At 37.6% G+C, this 26,911-nt stretch overlaps 1 protein-coding gene, 1 long non-coding RNA gene and 1 pseudogene across 8 annotated transcripts in view; 1 reads left to right on the top strand and 2 right to left on the bottom strand.

Moving 5' to 3' along the window:
* LOC113261081 (uncharacterized) overlaps nt 1-18,215 on the top strand; it is a 43,222-nt gene extending 25,007 nt beyond the window's left edge. For both annotated transcript variants that reach the window (XR_003318252.4, XR_007190178.2), the window contains exons 3-5: nt 8,264-8,362; nt 9,496-9,594; nt 17,921-18,215. This is a non-coding gene — a long non-coding RNA (uncharacterized LOC113261081). The remainder of the gene's footprint in view (nt 1-8,263; nt 8,363-9,495; nt 9,595-17,920) is intronic.
* Nucleotides 14,528-15,027, bottom strand: LOC123001478 (centrosomal protein of 19 kDa-like; annotated as a pseudogene).
* A 5,744-nt stretch (nt 18,216-23,959) lies between the features above and the next one.
* The window catches only part of TTK (TTK protein kinase), a 41,094-nt gene continuing 38,142 nt past the window's right edge, over nt 23,960-26,911 (bottom strand). For 3 of the 6 annotated variants that reach the window (XM_057303943.1, XM_057303944.1, XM_057303945.1), the window contains exons 20-22: nt 26,775-26,859; nt 26,358-26,458; nt 23,961-24,466 (exon numbers count right to left, since the gene is read on the bottom strand). In XM_057303943.1, the coding sequence (XP_057159926.1) occupies nt 24,383-24,466; nt 26,358-26,458; nt 26,775-26,859 (270 nt within the window). In that variant the 3' untranslated portion in view covers nt 23,961-24,382. Of the gene's footprint in view, nt 24,467-26,357; nt 26,459-26,774; nt 26,860-26,911 lie in introns of all 6 variants that reach the window. The other 3 variants (XM_057303946.1, XM_057303947.1, XM_026507023.4) reach the window with 3 other exon arrangements.

The raw sequence follows: 26,911 nt of genomic DNA, 5'->3' as shown, positions 1-26,911 counted from the left end.
AATCAGGAAATTCCAGCTAATGGATCTATCGATGAGCAGACCTTAGTTGGAACCCTCTGTGTTCCTCCTGGTTTCGTTTTTACCTGAGGTAAGATAGCCTTTCCCAAGGGCATATGAATGTTTAGATAGCTGGTGAACTTGGTGAGAGGTTTTAATGTACCTGTCAACATCCATAATAAATCAGAAGTCTCCTGTTGGTCCACCCACTCATAGTCCAGAGCTGCCTTACACAGGGACTTTCAGGAAAAGTTCATGACTCTTTATAGGCAGAGCCTTTCTTCCTTCAGTTGGAGTGTTAATGAATGCATGATCAGAAATCTCTCCCTAAATAAAATAGCCAAAGCAGTAACAGACCAACAATGATCACTTGAGTCATAGGCTAAAGTAGTTTTGGACAATCGCATAGCCCTTGATTATCTACTTGCTGAACAAAAAGACATTTGTGCAACAGCAAATACCACCTGTTGCACATGGATATAGGCCTCTGGAGAGGTAGAAATGCAATTACACAAGATCAGGGAAGAGGCCACTCATTACAACAAATTTCACCTAATGACCCTTGGTCTTTTAACCTATTTAGACAATAACCTTTGGGTTTGGGCTCCTGGTTCTGAAGACAGTCTAAACTGGATTTGTCATATTACTTTTGATTCTGCTTTGCATAATTATTTTTAAGTCTCGTGCCTGTTGCCTGTCAAACCTTTGTGAAAATGGCATACCCAACAGGGCAATGTCAGCTAGCTCAGTGCTTCAAGATGATCTCCAACACTTGTGACCTTGATAAAATATAGACTTCAGAGAAGAAATGCTTTTGAGTTCTCTCTCCTAACCTTCCTTGCTACTCAAATGTGACCTTAAGTGGTTTTCAACTGCTATCTATCTACCTTCTCTCTGACATGGTACATGATAACCAGGAGAGGTCCTTTCTGGCACCAAGGGACAAAAACAACTAAATACAAAAAAGTTGACTCTTGATTAAGGATGCTTTCTTTAAAAGATCTTGATCAAAAGGGGAAAATCTCTCTTCAGGGTTCTAAAACATCTATCTCCTGCTCTACCTCATCCTGAAAACTATTAGTTCTGAGATGAGGAGGGCAAAGAGGTAACTTAAGTTCTGAAGGCCCTCGGCACTAGAAACAAAAAAAGCCCTTGTCATATAACAGTCTTTTTCCTTCTAGACCTTCGAGAGTAAATCAACCTATGCCCGTTTATCTTGGCTTTGTTGCTTAAAATTGCAGTGAGGAGAAATAAGAGCTTTTATTATTATTTTCTTTTTTTGCATTTCAAATTCACAAGTTTAATAATGGAACCAAATTACATTTAATAAAACAATTTCTCATCAAGGAATAAAGCAAAACTTAAATGAACACTGATGGTTTAGAATCGGTGTATGCTAAAGGGGAAGTAAGACGTGCTTATCAATGTATAATCTCACGAAAAACCCCTTTTTAATTTCTACTTAATTTCCTTATTCCCCAGGCACTAATGATGTTGAAAACCAGTCCACTTCTTTTCTGAGCTCTTTTTAACATAGTGAAAATATAACAGATGACTCTCAAACAACGGGGGTTGGGGCGTAGGCCCCCGCACAGTCAAAAACCCACGCCCAAAAACTTTTTGACTTTCCCAAAACTTAGCTACGAATAGTCTACTGCTGACCAGAAGCCTTATCAATAACATAAGCAGCCAAATAGCATATTAACATGTATTATAAACTGTATCTTTACAATAAAATAAGCTAGAGAAAGGAAAATGTTAAGAAAATCATAAGGAAGAGAAAATACATTTACAGCATTGTGCTGTATTTATTTTTAAAAAATCTGCATACGAGCAGACCCATTCAGTTCAATCCTGAGTCATTCAAGGGCACACTGTACTTATAAAGGTCATGGATCTGTACCTTCTACCCATTCACAGTGAGGACCAGGAGGAAGGCAGGCAGAAGCTCTGATAAACTAAATACCCTATGAATCCTAACTTTGGATCATGGAAAGTGCTCTCAGGCCCTTACTCTGAAATCTGATTTCTGGCTAGTGTGACCTCCCTTGGAGCCCACTGGGCATGAAGTAGAATTAGGGTGACCGATAGTCCTGGTTTGCCAAAGGCTTTCTTGGTTTTAGCACTGTAAGTGTCACATCCCAGCAAACCTCTCAGTCCTAGTTATTGCCTTGGACTTGAGGAAACCTGGCTAGTTGGTGTCCCTTGTACCACAGGACAAGGAGTGAGCCTTTGTAGACACTCATCGTTTGAAGGCTAGGAAAGCCCAGAAATGACAGGTATCTGCCTAGTAGCAGCTGACCAACTCAACCTGAAAGCAGATAAAAGTAGGGGCTAACCTTGGCATGTCTTTTGCTTTTGGGGGGTGTTTTGTTTTGTTTTTGTTTTTCAGCATTCACAGGAAAAATTACACTTTTGCTCAAAGGCAGTCCTTTAAATTTCTCAGTGATTCTGTCTCTTAAGGCTGAGAGCAGCCTATTTTGGACTGTAGTTACAGGACATAAAGGGGGTTCAAGGGCACAGAAAGAATGGAGTGGGAATCTCGGGCGAAGAAATGGAAGCACCACGGAGAGAGAGTTGAGCACATGCTGTCTCTTCTGAATCTCTTCCTGGAAGCGTTCTAAACGCTCCTACAGTGTGAGTCCATGCAATGCACATGCTTACCCTTACAAAGTTACCTACCACACCTGCCCATATTCCCTGAAATGTCTTTAGTTATGGAGAATAAAGGGCTTAAGATGCCAAAACCTGGGAGAAATCACATGCTCACATGAATGAGTGTTGAGTGTAAATGATGGTCTCAGATCTTTGAATTCAGGGAGAGTTCCAAAAAGTGTAAGAATAAGGAAGCTGGTGATGCGGTGGCTCAGTCAGTTGAGGTTCCAACTCTTGTCAGACTCAGGTCATGATCTCAGGGTTGTGAGATCGAGCCCCACGTTGGGCTCTATGCTGAGTATGGAGCCTGTTTAAGAGTCTCTCTCTCTCTCCCTCTGACCCCTCTCTAAGAAAAAAAAAAAAAAAGTAAGGAAGCTGAGGGGAAAGGGAGGGTTTAATAGTGAAGAGTAGTAAACAGAAAGCAAAGACTGCAAAGAGAGAAAAGAAATGCTTTCTAGCGTTTCACCAGAACTTGTTTCACCTTTATCTATAGGAAAGGCCAAACATAGCCTGACCAAAGAAACGTGATACCCTCTCCCGCAGTTCAATCAGAAGTACAGTTTAAAGGGTTTTCAGGATTTTGACCCTTAAGTAATCATTAAAGTGACTTTACTCTTACCTTCAAATGTAGCTATTTTGGAGAGTTACTTTTATATATGGATTCTTATTTCATTTTGTCTTCTGTGTTCTTTATTCCCATAAACGGCACCCCCACACTGCCCAAGATGGAAACCTACAATTACCCTTTTCTTTTTCCACTTTCCCCAGTTAGAGTGACCATCTCATTGATTTTACCTCTTATTTACTGGTCCATCCTCTTCTCCTCATCCCTAATCCACTGTCTGGGTTTAAGCCCTCACTCACTCACTCCTAGCCTTTAGCAATAATCTATTTGCTTATGTCCTCACCATTCTATTTTTCTCAAAGAATGAGAGATATTTTAAAGTGCAAATGGAGACAGAATTGTGTCTCTATCCGGTCTGAGAGCCTCTCGTGATTCCCAATTAGTGGCAGGAAAAGAACCAACTCCTTAGGATGGTGTACACACTCCTTCCCATCTGGCCCTACTCCCCACGGCAGCTTCAGCTCCTGCTGTGCCCCTACCAGTTTTATGGGGATAGGAAGGGTCTTATTGATTTTTGTATCCCCGGCACTTATCCCACTCCAGGATTTGATAAATGTTCGCATAATAAAGGAATGCCTGCATGCATAATAACAAGCATGCACTTTTAAAAGATGGTTTTTAGCTCTAAATTTTCTATGAATGTTTCTAATTTATTTCAGATTATAAGAGTGAAACTTCAAAGTCAGCTAAAGCTCAATTTGGACACTTAGAAAGTGATCATAGAAACCATATTTACATATATGTACAAATATGTGTATATAGGTATGTGTATATATGGATACGCACAGGAATATTTCATAGAACAAAAAGATTTTTATTTCCAAAAAATCTTTTAGGTTGTATCTGTTTCCTAAAGATATATCATTTAGCACAATAAACATACTGGCGTTTGTATCTTTCTGCCATATAAAAAATGAGATGTTTTTGATTAAATAGTGACAACTAAAAATTAGGAAAATTGAGAATAAAGAGGACCAAAGTAAGACCAAGAAAAAAAAAAAAAAGGCAAAAAGGCAAGGAGGTATCGTGCTTGGAGACCCAAGGAACAGAGATCAGGCCAAAGGAAAGTGCACCTGAACAACATGTAGCTATGACCTGGTAGAGTGTCCTGTTGATCTGCGCATGTGGCAATTCATTAGGCATCATTTCAGGCAGGTGCACTCATTATCAAAGCTAAACTGAGTCCCTCCTACGTGCCAAACATCATACTGGGTGACAGGAAGTTCTAGATGACCACAAAATAGATCTTAACTTGAGTTCACAATCTAGCAGGAGAGACAAATAAGCCATTAGTTATTACAATATGGTCGTGTATTTAAGATGCCATTAAATGTAAAGAAGGAGCTTGAGTGATGGGACCAAGAAGGAGACCAAATCAAAGAAAAATTTTTAAGGGAGACAACATGAACTGGGCCTTTAAGGGAAAATAGTGAAGGGTTATCCATCAGAGAACCCAGTGTGAATATTGGCAAGGAAGTTTGTGAATCCATGAAATATAAGGTGCCCGATGGGGAGCAGGGGGTGGCAATCAAAGGAAATGAAGCTGGACAAGTAGGTGGAGGACAGATGATCCAGTGTGAAGGGCAATCTAAATAATCAATGGAGGACAGAAGTCACAAAGCCACGATCCTAATCTGATGCTCAGAAACCAGACCACTCCAGAGTGGGTGATTTCATTGGATGGTTGTTCTTTATCCATGAAAGGAATACTTCGCTAGGGTCATTTTGATTTATTAAGTTTCAAAATCTAGAATCATGCTTTTTATTCAGTGTTATAGGTATTGTCCTCTTACTAACCATGGTTTTCAAAATGCTAGTCAAATCCTATATAATCCAAACACAAGGATTTTCAAAATGTGGCCAGCCTCATTAGAACTAGCTATTTGATCTTCTTTCCAGGAAAATATGCTTCATTTTAGTGTTGGGGGCTTCTTTCCCCTTTTTACATTTATGCATTTATTTATACTCCTACCACTTCTACAAATTATTTCGTGTAGTCTATAGTGGCTAGAGAATAAAATGAGGATAAAATGTAAGTAGAAATAAAGAATGACGACCAAGAAAAATAGCAAAAAGAAGTTCAAGACCAAGGAGAAAAGAACACACATATACAGATGATAAGAGCAATTACAATTCTTTCATTAGGGCTTCAAATCTAACTCTGAGCTTCTTGAAACCGAAGTAAAAAGGGGTATGCCCCAGTCAGTTATGTGTTCTCATCAGGAGAAAGAATGAAGCATACCAGTTGATCAGGAGACATGAGTCCTACATCAGGTCTTCTCTAATTTGTGGGACACAGGGACAGTAACTGAGTCGCTCTGTGCTTCAGAGTTCTCATCTATGAAATGTATAATAATACTTCACTTAGTCTCTTTCAGGAGAATCAACCGGAATTATAACACAGAAGTACTTTGAGTAATATAAAATGTCATACAAATTTAAGGTATTATTATTTGTAACAGAATGCTGAAAAAATTGCCTTCAGAATATTTGCTATCTACAATGACGCAAACTGCATGGCTCTTAGTAATCATCCCTGACAGCATGATAATCATGTTGACATTTATATCAATTTACCAAGTAAATCAAACACCAGCATCCCACAGGACTCTCATTTGCCTGGCTTTCGATAGTGCAATTCCTGGGACACATCAAGTCTGCCTCTTTATGGGAAACAGATCTCTCTCCTATCAATGCAGTCAAAAACATCTCTCCACTCTCCCACTATATATAATCCCCTCCTTAACCATTTATTTATATATTTGTCTGGAACCTCAAGAGAGCAGATCCTGAGTTAATCCATATTCATCACATTAATGTACCATTTATGGCACATTATCACTGCTAACACATGCAAATATCTTCTCTTGATTTTTATGACAATTTATTCATTTCCCCCCTATAGATCCACTACCATTGCCTTCCCCAATATATGCACACAATTTAATATTTGATGTGTCATTTATTTGCATATTTCCTTACAAAATATGTATTTTCCTGGGTGCCCTTATTTTTAATTAACTTAAATGCTATTGTGCTCTAGAGTTCTTTCTGTTTCCTACTTTCTCAGCACTATTTCTAAGATATATGCATGGTGGCCACGGACATCTAGTCTACTGCTGACAGTATTCCCCACATTGACTTCTCCATATCCCCCATAACAGACTCCCAGATTACCTCCATTTCCTTGTTGTCATAACATTGTTGAATGTTTCTGTGTGAATGTTTGTTTAGTTTAATAAGCCTTAACAATTCTAATTAAAAACTTTTAACATTTTTAAAAAATATTATTTATTTATTTATTTATTTATTTGAGAGAGAGCAGAGCGAGTGAGAACATGAGGGGATGAAGAGGCAAAGGGAGAGGGAGAAGCAAGCTTCCTCTTGAATAGGAAGCCTGATGCAGGGCTCAGTCTCAGGACCCTGGGATCATGACCTGAGACAAGGGCAGACACTTAACCAACTGAGCCACCCAGGTGCCCCTCTAATTAAAAATTTTTGAGGAACAAATTATGAGAAATATTCATTGTATTAAAATAGTTGAAGTGTGGTCTCTACCAGCTAAGACAGGAAGAAGGGAGTAAAGAAAAATGAAATTAAGAATTTAAATGATTGAGTTTAAAGTGAAAAAAAATTCCATTTTATAGAAGGAAAATAATAGAAGAATCATCAATATAGATGTGAGTCTGTTGGAGGACAAAATTGACAAGCCATGACCACCTGTTGACCCTGGAACTGGACCCGAGCAATCAGAAGCTCCTCACCCCTCCCCCTGTGCTTGGAATGTATGCTCTCCCCACCATTCCCACAGTGGGAGCTGTTTTCAAGGATATAGCCTTGAGACAGCAATGTGTTGTTGAAAACATCAGGACGGTTTACATGATGAAAACCAGTTAAGGTCTCTCTATAGTTAAGATTTGGTTGCAGAGATCTCCTCATCTTGTGGCTACCTAAGACAAACCTCAAAGTAAGTTCCCTTGTTTACTAAACATGCTCACAAATCTGGAGTGGTCTGCTTCTTCCGTCAGTCTCTTTTTCCCCTGTGTGTATGAGAGCTAGTTTGCAGACCAAAGGAGTCTGGAGAGTACAAAACAGGAAAGAGTATGTGGAAAACTGGCTGAATTATAGGAATTACCTGTTTCTCTCTTGATATTTCCGGGGTATATGTAGTGGGAAGTGAGGAAGATGAAAGATTGGCAAGATCCACGGTTGACTTCTGGAATTGATTTCTCAACTGAAATGTAAACACAGTCTCATTACATCATGTGTGTTGCTCACCCACCTCACTGTGTATCATGCTCACTTATGCTATAGCAACAGTCTTCCTTTTCCCCTGCAACTAGGTCCATTAGCTGTCAAGTCTTCTCTACCTCTGCTCTGGAAACCCGAGACCTACTTGGGCATTCTTTCCCTTTCCCACTCTACCAGTGCCTCAGGACATAGTGTTTATGTTATGGCTTCTGAGTTTGGAAACATATTCAATCTTATCAACCAGTGACACCTGCTCCACGAAATACACAAGCAAACATACAACCAAAATCTAATTATTGTCTCACCTACAAATCCTTCTATACCTGGATTGCAAAAGAGGACTGAATGTTCCCTGAGAAAATTTCAATAATGTGATGAGTTTGAGCAATTCAAGGGTCCTGTGAGATGCTGGTGCTTGATTCAAGGTGAACTTAGTTGTGACCAAGGCATTCCACATTCTTATTTTCTTGCTTCCACTCTTCTTCCCCCATTTATTGTGATTTTTGAAATAACAAGGAGAAAATGTTTTTTAGGGAGCAAAGGCATTTATAGATGAGAAAAATAAGATTAATCTATTGATTGCTGAGATTGTAACATCTATCCTAATATCAAAATTAGAATAGAAACGATCCTCATTTCCCTTATTCTTTGCTTTGGTTAATTGTTCACATTCCCAATTTTTACTTTGTGTCTCTGCAGTAGGATAATGTAATATTTTGGTAATTTTTTTGGCAGGTACTCTCTTACCCAATTCCGTTAGGCCTGGCCTCAAAAGTGTTTCACGTTAACGTCTCCCTCTTTGCTGCCTGATCCAAGTCTCAATGCAAACAAAAGGTAAAAAGTGGGAAAACAGATGTATCTTAGTCATCAAAACCACATGTTGGGGCAAGAAGCCCATTTGTGTCATTAAAATGCACCAAAGGGCAGTAAGACTGGGGGTGAATCTTAGGGTATATCTAGACCTCCTTTTCCTCATTTGCACAATGAGAATTTTAGTGAGGTGATGTCTAGATATCTTCTCATTTTCTACTTCTCCCACTGCCCACTGCTGACAGCCCTCTTTGGGTGAGCTTTCTTTTTCAGCGATCATAAATAAAGGAAAAGCTGTGTATCTGGATACATGTGGATAGGTGCTATACATGGCATCACTGACAGTCCACTGTGTACTAGGCATTTTACGTTAATTGTTCTACTTAATCTCAAAATAATGTTGTGAGGTGTTATTAACCAAATTTTACATAAGACAAAACAGAAATTTAGAGAGATTAAGCAAGTTGCGTGAGAACACGCAGTAAGGGATGGAGCTCGGAGTCTAGTGGGTCAGCCCCTCCCCCCCTTTACATTAAAACAGACTGCCAATCATGCAAATTAGCGCAAACCAATGTGTAGACTGTAAAGGCCAAAATTATTCTTACTCTATTCTAAATACCACCAAAGATCTGTTAGGGGTGCCTGGCTGGCTCAGTAGGAGGAGCACATGACTCTTGATCTTGGGGTCATGAGTTTGAGCACCACATGGGGTGCAGAGATTACTAAAAAAATAAACTTAAAAAAAAAGATAAAGTGTGTGGGTTTTTCAGGTGGTGTACAAGAAATTAAGAATTCCAAAAAGTTATCATAGGATCTTGCATTTACAAGAAGAAATGGAAAGAAAGAGATGTCAAACCAAGTGAATAAAGCTCAGAGGAAAGGACTGCTATTTTGGGCTGGGACTTTCTGGGCAGCTTCACAGAGATAATAGAACTTAAAGTTATGGAGCCTAGAGAAAATGTCTTTGTCTAATAAGCAGAACACGGACATGTATATTATTTAGGGTGCTTCCAACTACATAAAACAGGTAATATACAACTCAGCGTGGCTTAAATATCAAGAAAAATTTATCTCATATAACAAGAACTCCCAAGGTAAGATGGCTTCTGGATTAACTTCATGCTCTAATCAAGTACCCATGATTTTTCTACTCTCAGGGTCTGCCCTTTTACTCTTAGTGTTCCTCATGGTTGCAAGAAAGCTACTGCAGTTCATCAAATTAAATGCAGACATAACCACATCCAGGCGAAAAACAGGTATTGCTTCTTCCCATGAATTTATTTTTAAGACCAAAGACATATTTTCTGGAGTCCCCCAGCAGACTTCCCTTCATGTTTCATTTGCCAGAAGATATACACCAAAGCCTAAACCAATCACTGACAAAACAGACCACCAAGTGGGATTTAAGCCTATCAGGATTAACCCCTAGAATTGAGAACGGAGCCACTCTTCTGAATTCTTGGAGGAGGGGTGGATACCTCTAGGGAATCACAGTCCTGCCCCTAGGCAGATGGGGGAAGACGTAATGAGCAGGTAATTAGTGTGACTACCTCACACAAAGATAAGGAGGTGGCAATGCTCTGGAAAGTTGACTACAGAGAGGGCTTCAGAGTCCTAAGGGGACAGGATTGGATCAATAGGTTAAGTAGATCAGAATGAGTATTTTCAGGACTACTTGTTGAAAATACAGAAAGAAGAAAGGAACAGATAAAAGAACTTATCTTTGGGCAAACAGAAAGATGCTGTATTATCTCCTTCACATGTCAGGAAAATAGGGTTAATTTCGAGGGATTTTAGTGCAGTTTCTATTCTGTCTGGATCATCAACTCATTTTCTAATATTCCTTAAAATTGTGCTTAGTTCTTTCATTTTCAAAATTGTTCTAAACATCTAATATATTGCCAGCACTTTTCTTATTCCTTTGCTGTTGACCATGTCTTTCATGCATAATTGATTATTTTCTGACCATCAGGCAAAGGGCCCCTCCAACCTTAAGAGGCAGAAATGAAAGGATGAAATGACAGACTTGGAAGTATAGGCCACCACGTATAAATTCTAATATAGAAATGGACAAAAAGGAAAGAGTTTTCCAAGTTTAGTCTTGCCAAGAGTAAGAGATCTCTTCAAACTCAACAAAATCTCAAGGCCAGTTAAGTATAGGAAGAAATATATTAATGACAGCAAATATTTATTGAGTATCTATGTTGTACCAAGCACTACACTAAGCACTTCTCATATATTAACTCATTCATTCCCCACAATGACCCCACAGAGAAGGTACAGGGTCTTCATCTGCAAAATGGGGATAACTAAGGCATGGAACAGTTAAATGACATTTCCAAGATCACACAAGTAGTAAGTGGTGGATCCAAGATTCAAACTCTGGTATTTGGCTCAGACATCACTCTCTTTCCATTACTGCCTCTTTATGAGAATGTACTAATCGGACTAAAGTTTTGCTGTAAATCAATAGTAAAAACAACTCATATTTATTACTTCTTAAATATCTGGCATTGTGCTAAGCACTTTCAAGCATCTAAAATTTCTCTTCAGAGCAATTATGCAAGGTATTATTATTTTGTAGGTAGAGAAACCAAGGCTTAGAGAGATTAAGCAATTATATACAAAATTACACAGTGCATGACAGAGCCAGGATTCAAATTTAGATCTGAATACCTCCAAAGCCATATCCTTACTTCTGTAAACAATGGAAATAGACTTGCAGGTGAGGTGAATTAGCATGTAAAGACCAAAAGAATACGCAGGTATTAAAGGCCAAGTATATGCCAGTCACTGTGACGGGTACTTTTTCATCATTATTTCACTTCATCTCCGTTAGTAACATTTTTTTTAGGATTAGGTCTCACTTTTGAAAATTTGGGATCAAGTTAGGTATTAATTATTCTTGTCTAAAGATTCATAAAATATAGACTCCTAAAAAATATAATTATTTTTTTAAGGCTATAGAAATTTTAAAAAGAGAGAGAGAGACCTAGGATGGTTGAGTCAGAAGACCTAGATTTCCGTTTCCGCTCTGAAAATAAACAGCAGTGCATTTTTGGGCAAGTTGGCTTTCTGGACTGTTTTTCACGTAAGAAATGGCACAGGTTGGCCTGAATGACTTTGTTCTAAACACAAGACAGTCCTTTTAGGGATTTCTGCAATGCATGATTTGGGGAGAAAACAGTTCCCTGGCTCCTGGTGGCTCATGAGTATCAAAATCACTCAGCTCACAGAGTGAGACACAATAAAAGGGAGTTTTACTTCATCACCCTCTCCCTTGAATCCTACTCACATGCCCATCTTACTCTTGGGATTCCTACTCACCAGCTGTCATGAGGATGGCATGCCCCTCCCAGGAGAAACAGGGTTCACTTAAATCAGACTGTCCACTTGCACCGTTTTCCTGTCATTTCCTTTCCTAATCTGCTCCCCCAGCCCCACTGCTATATATCCCGGTGTCTGACCCCTATTCACCTTCCTTAACTGTTCTTCTTCAACCCCCTTTACAGACTTAGGCATTCAGCAAGTATTTATCAAGTGCTCACAGGGTATATCTAACAAGGGCTTTTTCTTCCCTGTTTAGTTCTTTTAATCAAAAAGTCACCTTTAAAAAAAAAAATCAAAATTTGATCATCTGCTATTTATAGCCTTGTTTCCCAAACATGCTTCATGATGGGAAACATTTGGGTACGTATTCAAACTATGGATCTTTAGGACCTTCCCCTGAAGAATCTAGTTCAGACGCTTAACAGTCTGAGCCACCCAGGCATCCCAAGGGTGGTGGTTTTAAAATAGTAAAGAATAGGAAGATAGTATGAAAGAAATCGGTGTGTGGTGAGAATAGGTACACTTAGGCAAAGCAGAAAAAAAGGGAGATAAAAATTAGACTTAAAATTTATGGACCACAAATAGCAAGTAAAAGAACGTTGGATTATAGGAAGAAGATGAAAAGTTCAGTCTGTCATAGTAGAGTTGCTGCTTGAGTAGAATTGTTCTTGCTTTGTTCCATGGTGCCCCTGATCATACCAGCTGGTGAGGACAAAGTGAATGCCGAGATGTGCAAGACTACAAGGAAAGAGCTCTGGGCACTCACGGGATAAACTGGGTAATCAACAATTGACAGTGTCTTCCAACCTGACCTGACCCAGTTAGCAAGTCTGTCGCTGGCTGAGCCCTGTAGCATTGTTTCAAATCAGTCATTTATGCAAACTCCCACCCAAACCGGAAAATCCTGCCGAGGACCAGAACAACTGTTGTCACTTCACTCCACACCTACCTGGAGGCTGTGAACCTTGACTCACTAGGCCACCCCCAAACTTCAGCACTCTCCCTATCTTTTGTCCTTACCACAAGGGGGCCCTTTCCAGCCCTACAGAGTTTGGGCCAGCCTCAGAGAATGGAGAGGAAGGAGCCTCCAGCCTGGGGTGGGGAAAATATCTGGTTATGAGAGTCAGCTGGTGGGGAGTCCTCACAAGACAGGGGCTGCCAGGGATCCCATCAGAGATAGCAACAGAGTGGGGAGAGAGGTCAGCACTCTGCTTCCTGCCCTCACCAGCCTCTCAGAGCCTGGGCACACACAGGCGCACTGCTTGCCCCTTGTGTTCTGTCAACACTTCCATCTACTTGCTCTAGCACAGTATCAATGAGAACTAGAAAGTCAATGCAGGTCATCTGGGCTACAGCAAAAAAAAAAAACCCAAAAAAACCAAAAAAAAATTATTCCCCCTCATTTCACAAGAAGAGGAGAAACACAGAAATAAGCACCTGGAGGACAGGGACTTCAGTTTACTTCCTTTATTTGGACATAGATATACTTTATCTAGGAGCGTGTATCATGTGATGCCTTTATGGAAAGGCAAATCCCTAATTCTGTATGAAATCCTGTCAGGGGCCCCTGGGTGGCTCAGTCAGTTAAGTGTCTGCCTTTGGCTCAGGTCATGATCCCAGGGTCCTGGGATTGAGGTGCACGTCCGGCTCCCTGCTCAGTGGGGACCCAGCTTCCCCCTCTCCCTCCACTGCTCCCCGCCACTCATTCTCCCTCAAATAAATAAATATATCTTAAAAAAAAACAAAAAAACAAAAAAAAACAGAAACCCTTCCTGTCAGTCAAGGGCATGTCTGCAAAGAGTCTGCCTCTGTGAACATCCTTCATTCCTAAAATCCAAGTGTTGCAAAGCAGGTCACTTGGAACGGGTGGTAGCCATAAAAGACATCTTTTTTTTCTTTTCTCTTTGGAAGAGTGAATCATTTTTAGTTTTATTTAATGAGTATTAATCTCCTTGCAGAAAACATAGAGTATCTGCCAATTAAACTATATTCTTAACAAGAAGAAAGATGTATCTGTACACATATAACCCGGTTCAACAAAGATCTTTTTGTAGATCCAAACTCATGAATAGGCCGTAACTGGCAATGCCTATTATCCATTCGTTATGGCTACATTTCCCATTTTACAAACAAACCTCTTTATTTACAGGAAGAGCTTCAGAGTTTCCGAATATCTCTAGTAGAGGTTTCCTGATCCTGGAGCAGCAGAATGCCCCTGCTGTCCATCAGGTGACATGCACTCGCAGCCGCAGGGCATTCTGTAGGGCTACTCTCCAACTCCGGGGTTAAATACAATAAAGACATAGTGCACACAGGATAATCCCTTGGTAACCGTCCATGCCCTCCAATCTTACCAAACTAGAGTTTGCTTACAGTTCCTTAAATAAAATGTTCTGATCCCTATGTCTTTACCACTACCTCCCCTCCCCTTTTTTCCTCCCAGTATCTCTCATCTGGAATTCTATATAAACTTTTATCCAAACACTATCATTTTGAGGGCCAAAGTCCCATCTCTCTACTAAAGGACACAGTCTTCCCCTGACTATTCTACCCTACGGTCATCTAGGCTCTGACCCTCTTTAACCTTTATCAAGCATTTGGCTCAAATCTTTGTGCTGCCTAATTCTGTTAATAGCTTTTCACGAGTTTTAGTTATCTTCCAGTTAGGTTGTAAGCTCCTTAAAGGCAGATTCCTATATTCTAGTTTTTGCATATTCCTCAGGCATTTACATAGTAAATATTCTACATGTCCTGGTTTTTGAAAAGTAACATGGTCAATTCAAACTTGACCCAACATGTATATTTACTGTTCTTTACAGATTTTTCTAGAACTGTGTTTATACAAAGGATGTCCCCAAATGGATTTTCTGCTAGCCCAATCAATTCTGATATCAGAACTCTGTCAGCTGACTCTGTGTTGTTCATCCTGTGGGAACTCAACTTCAATGTCATAAATGAAATTGGGATCATCCTTCTTCTGATTTCTCTCAAAAAGTTTATCCACGATGCTCTTTCTTTTAGCAAGTTCCTTTTCATCTAGTTTGTTCAGGTCTTCCTCAGGATCAATTGTTGTTTCCCATTGAATTTGTTCCATTGTTTCTACTAAACTTTGCTCCCACAAGTAATCTTGTAAAAAACTGAATAACTTCTCTGGCTGCCTCAGGGACGCTTGTTCCATGTAATTCTTGTGTCGTGGATTATTCTTTAATTGTTCAGCAGCTCTGTTACAATCTGAAAACTTTGAAGTTTCGACTGCCATAATGTGTTGGTGACCTTTCTCCTTCATTTCATTCTCATAGATTAAGATAATAGTTGGAGGCCAGAACCTAATTCCATTATTTCTTGGCAGTGCACATCATTCTCACATACACTTCAGGGTAAATCAGAGAAAATCTGATGAAAATGTGTCAGTCACATAAGTTTCTGCTGGAAGTGGAGGTGGAGATAGGGAGCTCCCCAATACAGCTTGCAGGATTGCATCCGGGGTCGGGGTCTCCATAAAGGACATCTTATTTTGTCTACCACTCTAGGGCTAGCCAGTTTGCTGATATAGCTAATATTGTTTCTCTATAAGAAACATAATTCTTTCCAGGAAGAAAACTTACATTCTTTCATTCAAACAATATTTATCAAGTGTCAGCTATGGACCAGGCATTATATTAGGTGCTGGAAATACAGTAGTGAACAAAACTAATAAAAAGCTTTGCATTCTGGCAACCGGTATTATAATGGGGGGAGAGGGAGATAAGTAGTAAACAAAACAAAACAAAAACACACCTAAATCAATTACAGAGAATGTTAGAAAGATAAATACTACAAAAACCAATAAAGCAACAAGGAAGATTATGGTGTAGAGGGGCAGGGGGATTATGATTTTAAATATGTTACTTAAGGAAGGCCTCATCAGGAAAATGACATTTGAACAAACACAAGATGAGGAAACAAGCCCAGTGACTGAGGAAAAAGGATTTAGAAGACAGAATGGCAGCCCAAGGGCCATAAGGCAGGAGGGTGCCTTCTGCCTTCAAGATCTGGCTACATACAGCAGGACACCTATCCTTCAAGGACTTGGGCTTTCACTCTGAATTAGATGGGAGTCAGTTGGAAGGTACTGAGCAGAGGAGCAAAGCGCCTTAACTCATATTGGAACAAATCGCTCTGGCTGTCATAGATTATGTAGGGACAAAAGTGGAAGCAGAGAGAACAGTGAGGGAATTACTGCAGTGACCCAAGGTGATGTAGGTGCTGGTGGTGAGGACTGAATTCTAGATATATCTTGAAAATGGAATCAACAGAATTTTCTGGTTGGATAGCCTTTGTCTCCTCCCTAAAATATTGTTTAATTAAATCTATTCACAAAGATATTAAGTTGGCCACCACACATTAGGCATAGTTTAAATGTAAACCCAAATTTCAATTGCCAAATCTGATATAAAACTGCTGATAATTAAAAAAAAAATTCCATGACGGTATCATGATCTCTATTTACCTGTGGATTTATGTTATTAGCTACATTTTAGGACAAATATTAACTTCAGTTCCCATTAATTCTGAATTATACACAAAATAAAAAATAGGGAAATATCCTTGTACATTCACATCATAGGACATTACAAAGGAATCAAAATTATATTTACAACAGGTTTAAATGACTTAGGAAAATGCTTGAGAAAGGTAGGTGGAAAAATAAGAGTACAAAGTTATAAATATATTATCTCAATTATGCAAATATGCCAAATGATAACAATAATTAATGGGACCAATGGGATTGGGAGTGATTTATGCTTCTATTACACTTTTCAAATAGATTAAGGTGAGACTATTATTTTCCTTTGATAGTAACATAAAAAAAAAAAAACATTATGGCAAGATTCACAAGCAAAAGCCTCCATCTATGGTTGCCTTCCATTTACCCAACAAGATGAGATGGAGGAGGCAATGTGCCAGGTTTATTGAGGTTGGTCAGAGTCCCACTGAAGGGGAGAGAGGCAACATGCTACAGTCTGCACAAATATGCCACCCCAGCATCCCTAATCCTTCTCCAAAGGTGTCTCTTCACAACACCCCATTCTCCACCACCAAACTCCTATTGGACTTTTCTCCAGAGTACAGCTAGCAACTCCATCCTTGCTCCATGACTAATTATCATTTTCCTCACTTGCAAATGCTTTTTTAAAAAAGGTATTATAATATCCTTAAACTAAGTGGAGACTCTGGAACAGAGTTTCTATTGGATCCTCTCTGTTCCACTTGACGGAAAGCCAACTGTGTTCTTGCCTCTTATAGTAGCAAGAACGTGAACAACCATCCACAACTACCTCCTCATTTCACCTGTGACACAGGGGCTTTCTGACCTTATTCTCTCAAATGTGCTAATTTAGTAGATTTCTAATAACAGCATACAAATTAATTCCATATACAGATATATATGCCTCTACAAACATCCAATAAACATTATTACTTTACTAAAAAACAGTAATGTAATTATTAATACATTTCTCTCTTCAATATGATATGCTCGCTTTCTGGCAGTAAAAGTGGACAAGTAGAGCAGAGAGGAAGAAAGAAAGAAAATCAGAAAGAGGAAGGGTGAAGAACCATGGAGAACATCCCAAAGTTACTTGGGAAAATAGCATCAATTAAAAATCCAAAATGTCATGGCAAGAAAAAACAGAATACTTTTATTCCCTGTGTCACTCAATACCTAGTAGTCCTAGAAGGCGCTGAACTACAGGGTAAGAATCCCTGATTGAAGCAAAGTAAGAAAGAGTATTGTTGTATCTTCTTAATTTTAATTAGTGCTGTTCAGCATGTATTTTTAGCCCTCTTTCTAGACACATGATCATTACATTAAACCACGCAACTTCTTTAGCCACTGAATTGTGAGAAGGATGTCATTTTCAAGTGGTAATTTTAAGAAACTATAATTTATCATGCTTTCCCTTTCCATCTGCCACAGCAAACAGATTGTGGGGCACCAGATAGCCTGGGTCCAAGAGTGAGGGCAAGGCAGAGCAGCATCCTCCTCCCTCCTCCACAGGCGTTAGTGAGAACTAAAATTTCATTGTTTAAAGCTACAGATATCTTTCAGGGTTACTTGTTACCATGGCAAAACCTAACCTGATTAATACTGATACTGGTTTAAGGTAATAGCAAATGCTGGTGTGAAAATTAAAAGGAAATCTCATTTAGAATGGAGTCAGGATGTTCCCAGTGGGAGCTCTTATGCCCTAACACTGTTCTCAATTACAGATCCAACAGGAAGAGATGGACCTTGCACCTGGATACTATTTTGCTATCCCAATAGGAGGAAGAAAAGTTTTCCTCCTTTCCCAGGCAACGGCTCAGCCAATGAAAAGCCGCTGTACTTCAAACTGCCACTTTACTACAATGGAATTTTTGTTTATATCAGACTTCCTATTGTCCCCCTTTCCTCTTTAAGTGTTCCTCTGCTTTGTTCTGTGGACTTGCCTACCTCTGCTGTAGCTTGCTTGTTCCAGATTGCAATTCTCTGCTATTCCCAAATAAACCCAGCTTTTGCTAGTAATATATCTGGCAGTTTTATTTTTTAAGGTTAACACTGGCTTCCTCTGGAATTTCCAATAATTGAGATCAAACAAATCAGAGATCATAAACAAGGACTGACAAATTCACAGGAAGTGTGAAGAGTAAACATTACAAGGCTGAGACTGATATCCTTAAAAAGGTCTGCGTGGAAGGTTGCCTTTGGCCAGAGTATAGGAACTCAAATTTCTGGAGAGTTCCCAGCATTTCCTAAATAATGAGTGGCTTCCAGTGCCTGAATTGTGGGGTACAAATAATGTGGTTTAAGTTTAAATACCTACTTTCCTTCTGGGAGCCTAAAATCTGGACACGTGTTAGGCAAAGTGTGAGTACATGACCAGCCCCCTAAAACACCCAGAGTGACAAGTCTCTAATGAGTTTCTGTGGTAGACAACATTTTGTAGGTATTGTCACAACTTTCTCCTAGGAAATTAAGTGCATCCTTTGTGAGTCACTGGGAAAGGACACTTGGAAGCTTGTGGCTCATTTTCTGCAGACTTTGCTTCATGCACCTTTTTCCCTTTGCAGATTTTGCTTTACATCCTTTCACTAATAATAAATCATGACAAGTGTAACCGAATCCTCTTGAGTTCTAGCAAATCTTCAAACTTGGAGGGTGGTCTTAGAGACCTCCAACATGGTAAGAAAGCAACGGCAGAGTCAGAAGAGAAAACAAAAAAAGAGATCCCAATTAAAAAATTTCAAGTCCTGGAATTACAAATATGGAACATAAAATTGTTCCATGTAAAATGACTAAAGAAATAAATGATAGAATCACATTTGAGGGGAAGAAAATAACCAAGAACAGGCAGGTTTGAAAAACAACCAAATGAAATTTCTAAAAATGAAAAAATTTAAAGAGATAATGGCTGAGAATTTTTCAGAATCAAGAAGACATATGATTCCATAGACTTGGAAAGCATAATATACACCAAACAGGATTAAAAACAAAACAAAATCAATGACAAGACATATTTTAGTGAAACAGCAGATCACAGAGCTTTAGATCTTAAAAGTAGCCAGAGGAAAAAGGGAGATCACTTCTATAGAAATAATAGATAGATAAACCCTGAAAAAACAGTCTCATGAAAATGAGTGAATTTAAAACATTTTCAAATAAGCAAAAAAATTTTCACTATCAATGGATCTTTGCTAAAGGAATTTTCAAAAAGCATACTTCAAGATAGAAGGAATATATAAAATGGTAAATGTTGTGAATCTAAAGTATTTCTGTATAAAATGATAATAGTAATCTGGGGGTTATAATAGGATAAAACTAAAATACAACATAATTGTCATACAAGTTGTGCTAATATAGTTAAAATACATTAAAATCTTTCTTACTTGGTTGAGATATTTGTTTAACTTGGTTATTTGTCAAGTTAAATAACTTGGTGAAATTTAAGACTAATTACTATAAACAAAAAACCCAAGACTTTAAACCTTCTAAGCCATCAGAGGGAAAATTATAGAAAAGAAAAACAAACACAAAACTTAAAAAAAAGAATGAAAGAAAGAAAGAACAGAAAGAGGGTAGGAGCAAGCAAAGAATAAAGGAAGAATACAAGTAGATTAAATAGAAATGCAAATATATGATGGTAGAAACAAATTTACTATAATCATAACAAATATTAATAGATTAAAACTTGTCAGGCAAAAGAGACAAATAACCAGTGATTGGATGAAGTAAAATTCAGGTATGTTATTTACAAGGGATACTCCTAAAAGGTCATAGAAAAGTTGAATTATAATTACACTCACACACCAGGTAACTATTAACCAAGGGAAACCTGAAAATGCCACATTTAGAAGAAATAAATACATATTTAGAAATTAAGAAGATCCCTATGAAATCATAAACATGACACTTAACCAGGAAGATAAAAAAATTCTAAGTTTGCATGCACCTAGTGAAATAGCCTCAAAATATATAAGGCAAAATAAACATAATTTAGCAACCAAAAAGTAGTATTTTAAACATATTTATATTAGTCATGCTAACTTAAGAGCTTGTCCCTTACCTAAGAGTGTTTTATTGTTTCAGGAAACATGTAATACATTGTAATTTTTCCATTTAACATAACAGAAAATAGGCTCCTGGTTAGGAGTTATTTTTGCACAGATTATCTGGTTTTTTAAAAACAGATTAAATATGAGACACCAATATATTGTTCAAGAATATATACATATGTGATCAAATTATTTTTAAAGAACAAAGGAAAGGTAATTTAGATCAGCCCTCCTAAGGACAAACTTAAAAAAATTAAAAAAAAATAATCATAAAAAGAGCTAACATTTAGTGGTAGGGAACCTCAAAGATGGCCCAAGATGATTTCTGCCTTCTGGTTGTCACACCCTCATTTTGAATATTTTGAATAATGAAATGAAAATGAAAACACAACTTATCTAAGTTTGTGGGACGCAGCAAAAATGGTACATAGAGAAAAATGTATAGCACTGAATGCACATATTAGAAAAGAAGAAAGTTCTACAATCAATGATCTAAGTTTCTACTTTAAGAAACTAAAAAAAGAAAAGCAAACTAAATCCAAAGAAGAAAGGAATAATACGAATTAGAGCAGAAATAGATGAAATTGAAAACAGTTAATCAATAGAGAAAAATCACTGAAACCAAAAGCTGACTCTTTCAAAAGATAAATAAAATCAATAAGCTTCTAGTCAGACTAAGGAAAAAAAGGACATAAATTACTATATCAGGAAAAAAAAGAAAGGACATAACTATAGATCCTATGGACATTAAAAGGATACTAAAGAACTGTGAACAACTCTATGCTCATGAATTTGATAAACTAGATGAAATGGATCAATTTCTTAAAAAACACAATTTGCCAAAATTCACACAAGAATAAATAAACAGGGCTCCTGGGTGGCTCAGTCAGTTAAGCATCTGCCTTCATCTCAGGTCATGATCCTGGGGTCCTGGGATTGAGCCCCACGTTGGGCTCCCTGCTCAGTGGGGAGTCTCCTTCTCACTTTGCCTCTCCCCCTACTCATGCTCTCTCTCTCTCTCTCTCTCTAATAGAGTAAAATCTTAAAAATAAAAAAAAAAAAAAGAATAAACAACCTGAATAGGTTTCTATTAAAGAAATTGAATCAATAATTCATTACCTTCCAGATGGGTTCCCAGGCCCAGAGGGGTTCACTGGTGAATTCCGCCAAATATTTAAGGAAGAAATTAGATGCATTCTCAACAAATTCTTTCAGAGGATAGAAGCAGAGGGAATACTTCCTAACTCATGCTATGAGGCCAGCATTACCCTAATACCAAACCCAAAGACATTACAGGGAATCTATAGACCGATATCTCTCATGAATATAGATCCTAAAATCTTCAATAAAATATTAGCAAATCAAATTCAACAATGTATTAAAAGAATTGCACACCATAACTAAGTGGGCTTTATCCCAAGTAGTCAAGGCTGGCCCAGCATTCAAAAATCAATGTAATTGATCACATCAACAGGCTACAAAAGAAAACTCACATGACCAATATTAATAGATGCAGAGAAAGCAACTAACAAAATCTAACATCTATTTATGATAAAAACTCTCAGGAAACTATGAATAAAGGGGGAACTTCCTCAACTTAATAAAAAGTATCTTTAAGAAAACACACAGCAAGACACCTGGGTGGCACAATGGGTTGAGTGTCTGACTCTTGGTTTTAGCTCAGGTCATGATCTCAGGGTCCTGAGATCGGGCCTGCGTTGGGGCTCCACACTCAGTACGAAGTCTGCTTAGTTTCTCTCTCCTCTGTCCACCCCTCCAACTCTCTCTCAAATAAATAAATAAATCTTAAGAAAAAATACAGCTAGCATCATATTTAATGGAGAGAAACTTGAAGCTTTTTCACTGTGACCAGAAACAAGGCAAGAATTCCCCCTCACCACTCCTTTCAACAGCATATTGAAAGTGCTAGCTAATGCAAGAAGACAAGAAAAGGGTGCCTGGATGGCTCAGAGCATGCAACTCTTGATCCTAGGGTTGCAAACTGGAGCCCCAAGTTGGGTATAGAGATTAAAAAAAAAAAAAAAAAAGACAAGAAGAAACAAAAGGTACGCAGATTGGGAGGGAAGAAATAAACTGTCTTGTTTGCAATTTTACATTCTTCACAAAAATTAACTCAAAGTGAATCACAAACCTAAATGTAACATAAACTGCAAAACTGTAATACTCTAGAAGATACCATAGATGACCTTGGGTATGGTGACGACTATTCAGTCACAACATCAAAGGCACAATTCATGAAAGAAATAATTGATAAGTTGGAGTATATTAAGATTAAAAACTTCTGCTCTGTAAAAGACAGAATCAAGAAAATGAGAAGACAAGCCACAGACTGAGAAAAAATATTTGCAAAAGACATATGATAAAGGACCACTATCCAAAATACACAGAGAATTCTTAAAACTAACTTAATCTTAAGGAAACAAACAACTCAATTTAAAAAATAAGCCAAAGACATCTCACCAAAGATGGTAACAGCTGGCAAGTAAGCATATGAAAAAATACTCTACATCATGTGTCATCACAGGAATGCAAATTAAAAGAACAATTATATACTACTACATACCTATTAGAATGGCCAAGATCTGGAACACTGACAACTCCAAATTCTGGCAAGGATGTGGAGCAACAGGTACTTTCATTCACTGCCGAAGGGAATGCAAAATGGTACAGCCACTTTGGAAGACAGTTTGGTAGTTTCTTAAAAAACTCAATAAACTCTTACCATCAATCCATCAAACATGCTCCTTGGGGAGTTGAAAACTTACGTCCACGAAAAACCTGCACACAGATTATAGCAGCTTTATTCATAATAGCCAAACTCTGGAAGCATTCAAGATGACCTACAGTAGGTGGATGGATAAACTGTGGTATATCCATACAATGGAATATTACTAGGCACTGAAAGAAACTGGAGGAAATTTTTTCTAAGTGAAAAACTAATCTGAAAAGGCTATCTACTATCTAACTCCAACTATATAATGTACTGGAAAAGGCAAAATTACTGAGACAATTAGAAGATCAGTGATTGCCAGGGATTATGGAATAGGGGATGGATGAATAGGAGGAGCACAGAGGATTTTTAGGGCAATGAAATTACTATGGTGGTTATTTGTCATTACACATTTGTCCAAACCTATAGAATGTACACCACCAAGAGTGAACTGTATGTAAACTACGGACTTTGGGTGATTATTATGGTGTGTCAATGTAGGTTCATTAATTTTAACAAATGTACCAGTCTGGCGGGGGATGTTGATAATGAGGGAGACTGTGCATGTGTGGGGGCAAGAGCTATATGAGAAATCTCTGTACATTCCCCCTAAATTTTGCTGTGAATTAAACCTGATCTAAAGAAAGAGCCTTAATCTAAAAACAAAGTGTATTAAAATCTAAAAAAAGAAAAAAGAGGCAGGGGAAAGAGTCTACTAGATTCAGTCCTGAAGACTCTAAGACTACCTTTGTAATTACCAATTACCAAGCAAGTCATACAGTGAGGGCATGCCCTATACAACTTATACCACAGATACTCTAAACACCAAGCAATAGATATTACAAAGAATCAGAGAGAATTAAAAGAACAAATTATAGCCCTAAAACTCTGGACTGTATCAGTACCATAAAGCAATCGGGAAATCTATTTTGGAATTCAAACCCTTTGGAATTTTCTTTTTGAAGTTCATTTACTAAGATCTACTCTTGTGTCTTCCCTTAATTCAATTTTTATTAAGTATTTTGCTGCCACACCAGTCGTACATTTGAAGAAAATAATTACACAATTTTTACAGTTTAGTGTCATCTTACGCTACAAAGCTTTATTTACATAGTTCTTTAGAATATATTTCAGGTGTTCACCCACTATTCTAAGTGTGAAATGGTATCAAATAAGAGTAGACTTACAGGAAAGCATAAAAGAGAGAAAATAATTCTACTACTTAATATATACAGTATCATTAGTGGTTATTCTTTTTACAGTTTTCTTTTGAGGATAATCCACTGAATTTTTCTGCCATTGACATTTCAAGGTGAAGTTTTCTTTAAGAGATTTCCAAAGAGACTCAAGAGTATAACAGTTCAGTATATTTTACAGGTGATATCTGACAATTTATGAGTAGCTGCAAATCATTTTTTCTCCCATTTTTTTTCGAAAGTCTTGGATGAAGAGGAATCATGCCTTTCACCACTACTATAGTGGTCATATAAAGTCTGAAATGAAAAACACACACCTATTTTGTAACTTCTAAAATTCAATGTATTATCAGATGAATAAAGATAACTACATATATTCTAATATTTAATGAATTTCTCTCTTGTTCTTATAACTAGAAAATTATTTTATAAACTATGAAGATAATTAAGAATTGTAACCACCTAGCTTGGCCTAAAAATCCACTATCATGAGATATAGCTCCATCATTCTATACAAGAAATGTAACATAGCCATTAATAAGCATATATATACATCTTAAAGGCCTTCTTGTTCTCCCGTATTTTTTCTTATAAAACCAGTCTTAGAGAAATTGCTACACTTTAAAATACACTCATCAGGGAATACAGTTTCAGATGATATTCCAACTAATAAACAGGTGACATTAAAAAAAATACAAATTGTTATATAAATAAACACAATTAGCTATATTAAAATCTACATATTTTAAAAGATTTAAGGGTAAGCCAACATTTAACTTATAAAGATAAAAGACATCTCTACCATGAAGGAACACATAACCTTAGTAGTAAAGGTAACGAATCCATCTCAATTTTATTTATAAAAGGCCCTAAATAATACACTGGTAGAAATTTAAAACATGGAGATATGACATAGAGTAAAATTATAAAACAAATTTTGTCCAACTTGAATTCCTAAAGCCATTGATTTAACCATGAGCACTTAAGAAAATTTAAGAAAAAAATTAACCTTTATGTCATGAATGCAAATATAATAGTGAATGTATAGTAAATTCCTCCAGAAATATATCCAAGTTCTTGACATCTTAGATTGGCTTTACCCTACCCAGAGAGCTAAGAGTGTTTTTAATTTAAGCTCCCATAATTTTATAATAACATTATTACTGAAATAAATAATTAGTAACTACTTGGTAACTAAACCAGTTGGTCAATAAGCATACATAGCATTCTATAAATGACTAGGGGTTTGAGGCAATGAGATCCAAAAATGGTGGTATAGATATAAACAAACACTGGGAGGCTGAAAGGTAGGTCTGAGACATTTGCTTTGAGAAATGTTCTGACTGCTGTACACAGCTTCAAGTCATTACATGCAACAAATACTGAGACTTCTCCCAGGTGGCTTCTGGAAAAAAAAAATGGCTAGAAGAAATGAATTCAAAAGCTGTGTTAAGAATGTTGTTGATTGGGGGCGCCTGGGTGGCACAGCGGTTAAAGCGTCTGCCTTCGGCTCAGGGCGTGATCCCGGCGTTATGGGATCGAGCCCCACATCAGGCTCTTCTGCTATGAGCCTGCTTCTTTCTCTCCCACTCCCCCTGCTTGTGTTCCCTCTCTCGCTGGCTGTCTCTATCTCTGTCGAATAAATAAATAAAATCTTTAAAAAAAAAAAAAAAGAATGTTGTTGATTGATTGATTTTTAAAGATTTTATTTATTTATTTGACAGAGAGAGACAGCCAGCGAGAGAGGGAACACAAGCAGGGGGAGTGGGAGAGGAAGAAGCAGGCTCCCAGCAGAGGAGCCTGATGTGGGGCTCGATCCCAGAACGCTGGAATCACACCCCGAGCCGAAGGCAGACGCTTAACGACTAAGTCACCCAGGCGCCCCAAGAATGTTGATTTAAACAACAAATTCCTTATGAAATTTATTCCAGTTGAGACCTGACAGCAATTAGGAATGAACCTAATATGACAATATACTTTCAATTATGCTGCTGCAGAATAAGAATGTAAATCAACTGAGTCTTTATTTGACAAAAAGCACACATTAAGTATCTAAATGTAGAAATACACTTCATAGTTGACCTGATGATTGGGCCAACTTTTCTTTGGATTACCTGTTTAAGTGTCTTATTCACTAAACTATATAAAACATTTAAAAGTAAAGTAGAAAGAGAATAGACTTTCTTACTTTAGCAGCTTTCAAAATGGAGTTAGGGGAATTCAGACCAACGAGTTGGCCCAGAACATATTTCATTTCTTCAGTGGTGCCCTTAGCCATCTGGTTACCTGCTAAAAAATATAATCAATAATATGCCAGTACCAATAAAAAATATAAAATCACATACAAATACATTCTGTTTAACATCACAATAACTGCTTCTTGTAATTTATCACTCATCACAGCCACTTACCTAGGATAAGTAAATATGAATGCCAGCATAAAAAAAAAGCAATTTCATTTATTTTAGCATTTTAGCATAAAAGGAACTTCCTTAAGGAAGGAGGCAGGCTGGAAAAGAGAAGCTGATTCATATTCTGTTTTTTGTTATAGCTATACATGTGTTTGTATTAGTAGTTACTAATAAACTGATTTTCAAAGAAGTACCTGGATGAGTTTGAATTTGAACATATGGATGTGCTAGAAGCTCAGGAATGGATATCCTCTGTTTAGGGTCCCTTATTAAACAACACTATAAAAATAAGAATAAAAAAAAATCAAGTTTTCTTACGTAATATTGATAC

This window comes from Ursus arctos, unplaced genomic scaffold (assembly GCF_023065955.2).
Source record: "Ursus arctos isolate Adak ecotype North America unplaced genomic scaffold, UrsArc2.0 scaffold_29, whole genome shotgun sequence".
NCBI lineage: Eukaryota > Metazoa > Chordata > Mammalia > Carnivora > Ursidae > Ursus > Ursus arctos.
This window is presented reverse-complemented; position numbering and strand designations above follow the sequence as displayed.